This window comes from Morone saxatilis, unplaced genomic scaffold, assembly GCF_004916995.1.
Source record: "Morone saxatilis isolate NCDOM2014 unplaced genomic scaffold, NCSU_SB_2.0 Contig14, whole genome shotgun sequence".
In the NCBI taxonomy this organism is placed as follows: Eukaryota; Metazoa; Chordata; class Actinopteri; family Moronidae; genus Morone; species Morone saxatilis.
In genome coordinates, this window is record NW_023339696.1 from 7646143 (window position 1) to 7656524 (window position 10382).

The 10382-nt window shown below is 42.0% G+C and overlaps 2 protein-coding genes across 2 annotated transcripts in view; one reads left to right on the plus strand and one right to left on the minus strand.

The window, feature by feature from the left end:
* mmd2a (monocyte to macrophage differentiation-associated 2a) overlaps positions 1–1316 on the minus strand; it is an 8070-nt gene extending 6754 nt beyond the window's left edge. The window contains exon 1 of the mRNA XM_035655370.1: positions 985–1316. Coding sequence (XP_035511263.1) covers positions 985–1142 — 158 coding nt within the window. The 5' untranslated portion in view covers positions 1143–1316. The remainder of the gene's footprint in view (positions 1–984) is intronic.
* Positions 1317–5517: 4201 nt separating this feature from the next.
* Positions 5518–10382, plus strand: part of wipi2 (WD repeat domain, phosphoinositide interacting 2) — a 7251-nt gene continuing 2386 nt past the window's right edge. The window contains exons 1-10 of the mRNA XM_035654521.1: positions 5518–5772; positions 6518–6600; positions 7364–7533; positions 7674–7770; positions 8232–8329; positions 8573–8665; positions 8820–8890; positions 9042–9155; positions 9297–9461; positions 10260–10367. Coding sequence (XP_035510414.1) covers positions 5699–5772; positions 6518–6600; positions 7364–7533; positions 7674–7770; positions 8232–8329; positions 8573–8665; positions 8820–8890; positions 9042–9155; positions 9297–9461; positions 10260–10367 — 1073 coding nt within the window. The 5' untranslated portion in view covers positions 5518–5698. The remainder of the gene's footprint in view (positions 5773–6517; positions 6601–7363; positions 7534–7673; positions 7771–8231; positions 8330–8572; positions 8666–8819; positions 8891–9041; positions 9156–9296; positions 9462–10259; positions 10368–10382) is intronic.

The following is a 10382-nucleotide window of genomic DNA, read 5'->3' on the forward strand; positions in this document are numbered from 1 at the left end:
AAACCGGATGGATCCAAACTTGTTGGATTGGTGGTAGGGATAGTGTGACAGTGTAGAAGGAACTGCCTTGGAGTGAGTGTGTGTGTGTGTGTCGTGTGTGTTGGTTGTGTGTGTGTTGGTGTGTGTGGTGTTGTGTGTTTGTATACGCTCTTCTGTAACTCCAGGGCTATTCCTATTTTACAGCAAAGATCCATGTTTCAACTCCTCTTGGGACTCCCCAACTCTTGGTTCTCAGGATTATCGGCCATCCTCCCGTTTACCACACATCACCCACACACACACCACACACACACACACACACGCCTAAAGAATGAATGCGACTGCACAGACATACAGACTATCCACTGGACGATTGAATCCACCCAAGCACGACAATTCAACCAGCAAATACTGAATAAATCTGCTATATGTTGTGTGCGACTGCCATCGTTCCAGGAGAAAAAGCAGCAGCAACTTTATAACTGAAAAAAATCTGACCTACAACTTAGCCCAACAAGGAGAAGCTGCTGCCAGGCAGTAAAAGGGATGATGAGGGAAATATGGACAAGAATAAACAAAAACAAATACTCTGGTGAGTGAAACTGAAAATGAAATGTATAATTGTTCTTTCCAGCTGCTTATCAGTCCAGTTTTTGGGTAGGCTACCTTAACAAAAGTAATGGTCTCTCTAAGGCCTCTTCTCACATCCTCTGTCGCCTCTATCTCTCCTCTGACACACACACACACACGACACTCTCTCTCTCTTCTCTTCTGTCGGACACACCACACACACCACTCTCTCTCTCCTCTTGTCTCTCTGACACACACACACACACACACACAGGCCACAAAACTAATCTATCAACAATAAACGCCTCTGATCGTCCCCTGTGCCAGCGCGGTCAGTGCGCATGGGTGCACAAGATGTGTTCACCACATGAAAATGCGCTTCCAGACATCAACAACTAAAGAGATAACAACTCAAATGCCTGTGAAACAAGTTACCTCCCAAATTTTGTCTTCTTTAAGTCCATCTCGTGCGTACGGGGCACGCGCGCGCGTTGGTGCCGCTCGCGCTCTCTATACCAACCGCACGCCCGCGAGCGTCGTCTGCTCCTACGGATTCCCCATTCCGGATGTCCCACCGCCGCGCGTCCAAACATAAACACACAGGGGGGGCAGCGACCCGCAGAGGCAACTACACAACCACTGGGCGACTTCACTCAAAGTGTCGGGACTTTCTCTCCGGAGGTCAGACGAGGAGGCATCCCGGCGGGAACACGAGGCTGGTGTGAGCTGCAGCCAGCAGAGAGTTTTGTTCCGAGTCTCAAATGTGTTTGCAGGATGTTCCGCGGGACTGGGTTTGTAACCCCTCCTCTCCTCCCCTGCCCTCCCCCTTTCCTCTTATCGTGGCTGATGATAACAGAGCAGCAAACAGCAACCCCTCCCCACAACACAGCCACACTTTCTCCTGGCTGTTTCATTCTCCACTGGCGGCTCTGGTGTGACATTTAAATGCTGTTGGAACAAAGCCCGTAGGAAGAATTAAATATGATTTGGGGGGGAAAAAATGATGCGTGTTGTAGGCGCTACTGCCTTCATATTCAGGGGGGAAGAAGATAATATGAAGAAGCAATGAAAGGACTTTGTAAAACTACCCTCTGGCTGCATTTGAGAAGTTCCCCCTTTACCCACCTCTATAGTACATTTTAATCACTGCTGGGAGAGTAATTATACATTCACTCAAGTACTGTCCTGAAGTACAATTTAAGGTACTTTATGCTACTTTCTACTCCACTACATTAATCTGACAGCTGAGATCCTTCCTCCATTAGGACTTTACTTAAAAAATCTGATAAGCTTATAGTACAAAGCATTATTAAAGATTAAACCAGTTGTTCTCAACATTCTTGGCTTGTGACATCAAGCAGGTGGGGTGCTTGGTCACGTTGGGTTCATTTAAATAACTACTCAATGCCCAAAAATGTAAACATTATCCAATATTCCAAAATAAAAGCAAATATTTAACTAAATCAATGTAACATCAGATGCCCTCAGATTTATAGTTTGGCTCTTTGGAGGAGGCCCTAAGTTGCCACAGTACTGGCAAAGTAAAACTAGCTCCACCTCAACCAGCTACTGAAATGTTATTTACACAATAATTCTTTACTGTGAAGCAGGACACACCTTGTGTCTAGCAGGAAAACTTGAACAGATCAACTAAATTTGCATATTCAGATTGTGGAATTTGAAGGAGTATAGACACCTTTTTATGGATTTTAATCTGGAAATAATACTTTTTGAATAAAGTTAATTCATTTAAACATTTTTCTTGTAGAAATTCTAACAACAGCTTATTTCCAGTAAAAGTATGTAGGATATGGCAACCTGCATTTTGATGTGTAAGTTTCCAAACCAACAGTAGAAAACTAACAAAGAGAACTGGAGGTACATCAGTCCAAAGGTCTCAAGGCAACAGAAAACCACGGCAGATACAGACAACCAGGATATGTTTTGTTCTGTACATGTATGCTCTATGTGACACTAAAATATATATATTTAAGACATGCCTCTACTTTACTGCCAGCTCTGTAGTACATCTATCTTCTCATAATGAAAGGGGACCCATGTCATTCTCACTCTCTCTCTCTCTCTCTAAATTTCATTTTGCAGATCCACTGATCCACTCCCTTCAAACAAGACACACATACATATACACACACACACACACGCACATGCCCAAACTGAATGGAAAATTAAATATTATCCAACAACAGTGGCCAGCAGAGGCCCTTTGTGGCACTGTGCAGCAGCTGTGTGAGACAGAACAGATACATTATGCAAACACACAGACATCCAAACAAGTTTCCACACTTCAAACAAAGCGTGTTACACTTTCACCGCTGGCTGTGTTTAGAGATAACGTTCAAAATATTAATATCAGACGGGCATATTTGCACAGATAAATAACTTCTAGCTATTCTCAATGTATAGGTATAACTAACAGTCTGCATGTCAAAATGTAATACCAACTTTTTCTTTTTTAAAGCATGTGACTTCATATTAAATCTATTATGACTGACAGCATTGTGCTTTGTGCCCACTGTGTATGCAAAGCTGGTGTGTGTTCAATCACAAATACAGGCCATTATTTTATGGGTCATTGTTTGTTTGTCTTTTGCATATTAAAATTATACTATTTTTACAATATTCCTGTTTAGACTTAGGTATATGATCTTTTTTATGAAGCTAGGTATGCAGCATTGCTTTCTATTTCACAAACCCTGCCTATGTCTCTCTGTGGGTCATGTTTATTTGGAAGCTGTGTCTTGTGTAAACCAAAGGCCAGTACACAGTGTGTTGGACCTCTGCCTGTACTGACAGACCTCTGGAGGAGAAGCAGCCACTCCGTCCCTGAAAACAGAAAACTGAACGAAAGGACACAGCTGACACAGAATCACAACCAAACAGGAGCAAAGAGGGAACTTTAAGATTAACGAAATGGAGTCGCTGAAGTGGTGATTTTATAAGCAGCTGTACTGCTTTTAATAGGATCTTGGTTGTGTAAAAAAAGAAAAATCAATATGCCAAATAGTGCAAGGTTCAGTAGACACAGTGATGTGAGTGCTGAGGTTTATCATTCACTGAACTCCCTACTTAGAACATTAACTAAACACTTGTTAATATTAATGAGGGCTACTTATTACTAAGGGAACTGATTCAAAGATTGTTTTCACATCATTGTTGTTAAGGACAACTGAGGCGTTCATTGGACTAAAAGTTTCTCCTCAGTAGAGCTGAGCTTTTGTATTTCTTTCACATTTGTTGCATCTTTTTCTTCCTTTCTCTCGTTTTTGAACTCTGTCCATCTTTTGCCACGCTGCTAAGTTTTACGTTGCTATGCAGCGAATAATTTGAAGGTCTATTAGTCACAATCACGCACAGACATGCTCAGACTTACACCTGAAACTGCACACACACTTATACACACGTAGGCAGAAACTGTGACTCATTTCCTAAATTACAGTCAACACAAACTGTTTTCTTCTCATCCCACGCCACAGACATCGGTCACCAGAGTCATGACTGTTCATTAGGGTCTGATGCTAATGTCAAAAACAGTTCACAGAGAGGCCATTCAGAAAATAATCAATGGCCCTTGAACAACAACAGTGCTGTTGAAATGAATATATGGAGTTCACAAAAGCTAAAATAAATGCTGTTTGATGTAATTATCTACCTTAATTTGTTGATTTTTAGTAACACCACTAATAAAGTGTGTTGTTCACATGTATTAGAAACTGTATATGCTATCAGTTTTTTTTAAATTATATATTTATATAGTTATACATGCATTTTAATACACTGTTTTAATATACAGTGCAGTATACACACCTATATTCAACATACAAATATGTATTGGACATTTTAATATAGTATTTTAAGAAATACAGCTATGCCTTACTTTATATACAATTGTATAACATTAGCCCTCAGAGACAGCTAAATACAATTTTCACTTTCACATTATATTAATTACATTATATATTATATGTTATCTTATATAATATATAAGATATATATGCTATTACAGAGGGATATTACATTTAAAAAAAATGGAAGATTCACACTTGGAGAGTCATAGAATAAAAGGGTTTTTTAAAAATAAAATAAAAATATATGGCCCATAAATTGTACCTTTTATTTGTGAATAACTCATTAAAAAAAGTACAACTGTGTGTACAATTTGTGTACACTCTTTCCATTTTCATAAGTGGATATGATTTGACTTTCCTAGTAATATTGTTAACTGACAGCTGAGATTTATAACTATAATTGATCTTTATATAATGTGCCTTCAGATAGGGATATGTGCTATTTTAAGAGACAAGAGAGTTCTTATATCAACTCAGACCGGCATAACAAAAGGACAGGAGTAACAAAATGCTTTTTTCATTCACACAAAAAATGTTCATGGAGCAGGATGAATAAAATGAAACTCAGCGACGGATTATTTGTGATTATCTTGAAGTCAGTCTCTTAACTTCAGAAAGAACAGAACAAAATAGAAACTGAAAGCTCAGGAGTGAAATGTTGTCAATTCATAATAAACAGTATATTTAGGTCATCAAACACATAACTGTGTTAAAGTATAGAAGTGGATATATCTGAATAAAGATAATTAAGAGTTGTTGGGACAGCTGTGTGGCACAAACTAGATAAAATGGAGCCTCTATTATCAACGATATCTTGAAAAAACACCAGGGTCATACATTTCTCTCATTCATTTTAGATGTCCACACATGGACGGCTGGGGGCGCTGTTACATCAACTCAAGGGTAGTTACAGTACAGCGGATCGTTTCCAGGAGAGTTTGCTCCTTCTTTCTCCCTCCCGTGGAGCCGAGATATCACATAAAGAATCCCACCCCCAGTGTCATCAGATAGGATTACATCATTATATATATTAATATACCATCAGCACTGCACTTCACGAAACGCTCCTGGCTCTTTAACGGCGCCGCACGCTGCGTCCTCGGAGCATGCGCAGTGCGGGGGAGCAACAGCCCCAATGAAAAACAACAACAATCACTACAGCAAGGCTAGGAGAAAGAGATGGCTCCTTGAAGAACAACACTTCTGGCCCTCGTCACAGCAGTAATCCCAGCCGCACTGCTGCTATTTCTACCGGAGCATTATATGTCGATGGTGCCGAGCCCATGAACTTGGCCAGTCAAAGCGGGGACGCCGGCGGAAGCCAGCTCCTCTTCGCCAACTTCAACCAGGATAACACGTAAGGCAGGGCCGGGGATCGAGTCCGGGGGTCCGACGGCCTGTGCTGTCGGGCTAGCTGACGTTAGCTAGCTCACCGTGGACGCCTCTCGGGGTGACAGGGCTCGACGTGGAGTAGCCTGGATGTGGTTCCTCGCGTTAGCAATGGCTACCAGTGTCTGTGCGTTGATTTTCGCCGTAGATAATGAAAGTGCCCCGTTGACGCTACGTGTGGCTTCACCGCCGTCACTAGCTTAGCCTTGTAGCTGGTGACATGGTGCTGTGCGGTCCGAGGCTAACTTTGCACAATAGTACACACAACAATACAGGCCACAATACACATGTAGGTTAGGTGTCGTGTAACGTGGGAGACTGAGGTGACGATTGTTATGATTCATATTTGTTACTGACTGTTAGAGACATAACTTAAGGTTTCTGTTGTTCCGCCTGTTTTGATATCGGATCTCTATCTGCGTGTTTAGGACTGGCCCTGTAGATGGAGGATAAAAGTCTCCAACTCTTTTCACTGTGTCTCTTATAGAAGACGTGCAGCTAGTATCTGACGTTGTAGTGCACGGTGGGGTTGTTTACTGTTTACTCAACACCACAGAGGCCTGCTCATATTGCAAAACAGCTCCAGTCGTGTGACCACTGTCACAATGTGTAATAATGAAACTGCAGTAATATTCAGTGTGTGTGTGTGTGTGTGTGTGTGTTGCAACTATTGTTGAATGCAGCTGTTGTGTCTATTTCTGTTGTTTACATAGGTCCTTAGCTGTTGGCACCAAATCAGGATACAAGTTTTTCTCCCTGTCCTCTGTGGACAAACTGGAGCAGATATATGAATGTAGTAAGTATTGTCCAAGCACTCTCCCTACCATACCTGTGTGTACAGTCACTTGACTGAGTAGAACATGTTTGTGTGTGTATATATTGGGTTTTAAAGCTACTAAGAGCAAGTAGAATAAGTGCACTACTCTGTCATATTTCTTGTTATTGACACAATTTTGAGTTATTGTGTTTTAATGCATGCTGTCCAGACAGAACGCAGTCACTGCACCATTAGAGCGGTGTTGTTACTTTAAATATTAATAAACTTTGTCAGCACTTTACCCACGCTAACATTTACATAAAGTATAGTACGGCCTCTCAAACAGTCTTAGTATGCCGGGTAACTACCAGTGTATGGTGAGCAAATCTTTTGAAAATCTTGTTAAATTTGAATAGCCCAATGCAAAGCAGGCAGTGGGAGGCTCTAGTTGTATAGTCAGACGAAGACAACGAGTGTTTTGCCTCAGGAAGGGCTATTATCTATAATTCATGAACCCGGCTTTTGCTCGATCCATTCATACACAGTGTGCTAAAAGTTTTGCAGGTGTCTTCAGGCACAACAAAGCTCACACAAAGGCCCCAAACAGCCATTGTGTTCCTCTGTGAATCAGCTTATAGCCTCAATGTGGTTATTATGTGGCGCTTTCATTCGCACCATTTGACCCCCTTATCTCTTTAAAATAGTCACCAGGAGGCTCACAGACAGGCAGCACATAAAAGATAAAAGGATGCCACAGAGTGAACGTTGTAGTTGAGGTGATGATGTGTGTGTGTGTCTGCAGCGGACACAGAGGATGTGTGTATTGTGGAGCGTCTGTTCTCCAGCAGCCTGGTGGCCATCGTCAGCCTGAAGGCGCCCAGGAAGCTCAAAGTCTGTCACTTCAAGAAGGGAACCGAGATCTGCAACTACTCGTATTCCAACACTATACTGGCTGTCAAACTCAACAGACAGGTAGGAAGACGAGGGCAAAGAAATACCTGCCCGTCAGCGTCAGTCCACCTCGTCACATATTCCTCAAACATCCAGCCAACCAGGCCTATTGGTCTTGTGCAGATGTCATAGTTGGGTAATGTTTTGTGGTTCCTCTGCAGAGGCTGATAGTGTGTCTGGAGGAGTCGCTTTACATTCACAACATCCGAGACATGAAAGTGCTGCACACTATCAGAGAAACCCCGCCCAACCCTTCAGGTGAGTCTGAAGAGCAACAAGCTGTGTCTCATTGTAGTCTCAATGTAGTGTAATGTGTGTATAGTATAGCAGGTAGAACAGTATTAAAATAGGTTTTTTTTTCTTATACAGTACACTGTGTGCTCATATTGAAACCAGGGTTGTGACGTTCCTGTGATGTTTTTGGAGATTTATGTCTCTCTTTTATTTTTATCAGTTTATTTTTGGTTCACAATTAACTCAATTTTGTTTGCTGTTGCCCTAAAGGCTGAAAACTGTCACCGAGATCTGAGTTACTTCTGTGATATTTGTGTATTTAATACAGCCACAGAACAAAAACCCACTCATGCTGTCAGGACTGTCATAAACATTTAGATCATTGTAGTCACTATGTGTCATTCTTTCAGTTTCACTTATTGCCTGGTTCTGTTGGAGTCTGACTTTCCTTCTTTGGCTTCCTTTTGGTAATTGTTGTTCTCCAGGATTGTGTGCCCTTTCCATCAGCAATGACAACTGTTATCTGGCCTACCCCGGCAGTGCTACGATAGGAGAAGTTCAAGTGTTTGACACAGTCAACCTGGTAGGTGAACACAGACACAGTAAAGCTGTCTGCCTTTCATTGTTGTTCTTAAAAAAAAGTCTTTACATTTATCTTCATCTTTTCCCCCCAACTCTTATTTCCTTATTTTTCCATCATGCGCAACTTGTCTGCACTGCTCTGACAGCCAGTGTTTCCTACAGCCAGTGTTTCCTACAGCCAGTGTTTCCCTACGTCTTTCTGAAGGAGTACATCTCTAACTATTGTCGCTATTTGTCTTTCCAGCGAGCGGCTAATATGATTCCAGCCCACGACAGCCCATTAGCGGCTCTAGCTTTTGATGCCAGTGGAACCAAACTGGCCACAGCCTCAGAGAAGGTAAGGCAGTGACTTACAGTACAGTACATTGGCCCATTCTCTGTGTGGCTCATTTGTGTGTGATTTTTGTTTACCGGCTGAGCAAATACAGATCCCTGTTGTTGCTTCCCTCCCAAGTGTTTTTATCATCTGTGTATCTTTCACTTCCTCTCAGGGCACAGTCATTCGTGTCTTCTCAATCCCAGAGGGACAGAAGCTCTTTGAGTTTCGAAGAGGAGTCAAGAGGTAAACGACTTGATGATCGATGTACTATAGTTTTGTTTTATTCAGAAATAAAAGCAGTTTTACTGTGAATGACTGCGTGATTCTGTATCTGTGTTTGTGTGTACTGTGTATTTGCACTTCCCCGTACATGTGTTTGTGCTTCTTATCTTAGGTGTGTGAGCATCTGCTCACTGGCGTTCAGTATGGAAGGCCTGTACCTGTCGGCCTCCAGCAACACAGAGACGGTCCATATCTTCAAATTAGAGACGCAGAAGGAGAAGTATGTGTACGTACCGTTCTGTCTCCGTCCGTATACATCCGATTTTAAAAAGCTCTTGAGGGCTCGGCATGCCCGCCAACCTACAGTATGCTTCATGTTCAAGAGAAACACAGGCGTTTTACATTGTGTGTGTGTGTGTGTGTGTAGGCCAGCGGAGGAGCCCACCACATGGGGAGGTTACCTGGGCAAGGTCCTCATGGCGTCCACCACCTACCTGCCTTCCCAGGTTACGGAAATGTTCACCCAGGGGCGAGCCTTCGCCACCGTACGTCTGCCCTTCTGCGGACATAAGAACATCTGCGCCTTAGCTGTGTGAGTACACACACTCGCCAATATACCAACACACGATATGTTTGCACACATACAGCACTGTTTCTGTGTTGTTGTTGTTTGGAAGCTAAATTTAAAACAGGGTAGAACTATTTGTAGATGAAGTGAAAGTAGAATTGGAAGTAATATGCATGACTCAATGCAGGTCTGATCTCTGTTTCCATAGACGGGTCAAATTTGTGTTTTGTCTTTGGTTCTATCTTCGTGTATTATTGACAAGAAGAACTTTATGTTCTTTTGTTATTATGTTCCTTTGGTCTCTAATCATTTTTCCCTGGATAGCCCTGAGATTACATCAGTCAGACACTGTTCAACACAGTGAAGTTATGTTGGTTATGTTTACTAATGCAGTTTAGCTACCACATTTGTTATTCCACTGTTGCTGCTTCTATAAGATCTGAATCGCTTTACCTCCTCTGGCCTTGGATTTTATCAGAGAAGATGCGACCCAACACATTCTCATTAACTGCTGGTTGTATCCATCTGTAATAGAGTCCTTTGATGAGAAAGTGCTGCAGACTGTTACTCTGTGACTCAAACACAGCTTCAGTAGTTGCATCAGTAACAGCATACAAGCCATGGTAGCTTTTAAATCGGTGTTCAGTAAATCAGTATCATTAAAGCTACAGTAGGTAACTTTTTGTCGTATTTGCTGAAACAAATAATCTAGAAGGAGCCGGAGGAACCTCTTCAGATGATCTCTTGTGTATTATGTACTGCTGCAGCTTTAAATGGGTTCTTGGATGTTTGTGAATCTTTGTTTTTATTGTTTAAAATTAGGATTCAGAAGATTCCTAGGTTGTTGGTGGCAGCGGCTGACGGTTACCTGTATCTGTACAACCTGGATCCACAAGAGGGAGGGGAATGCACACTTATGAAGCAGCACAGGTAACACACACACAC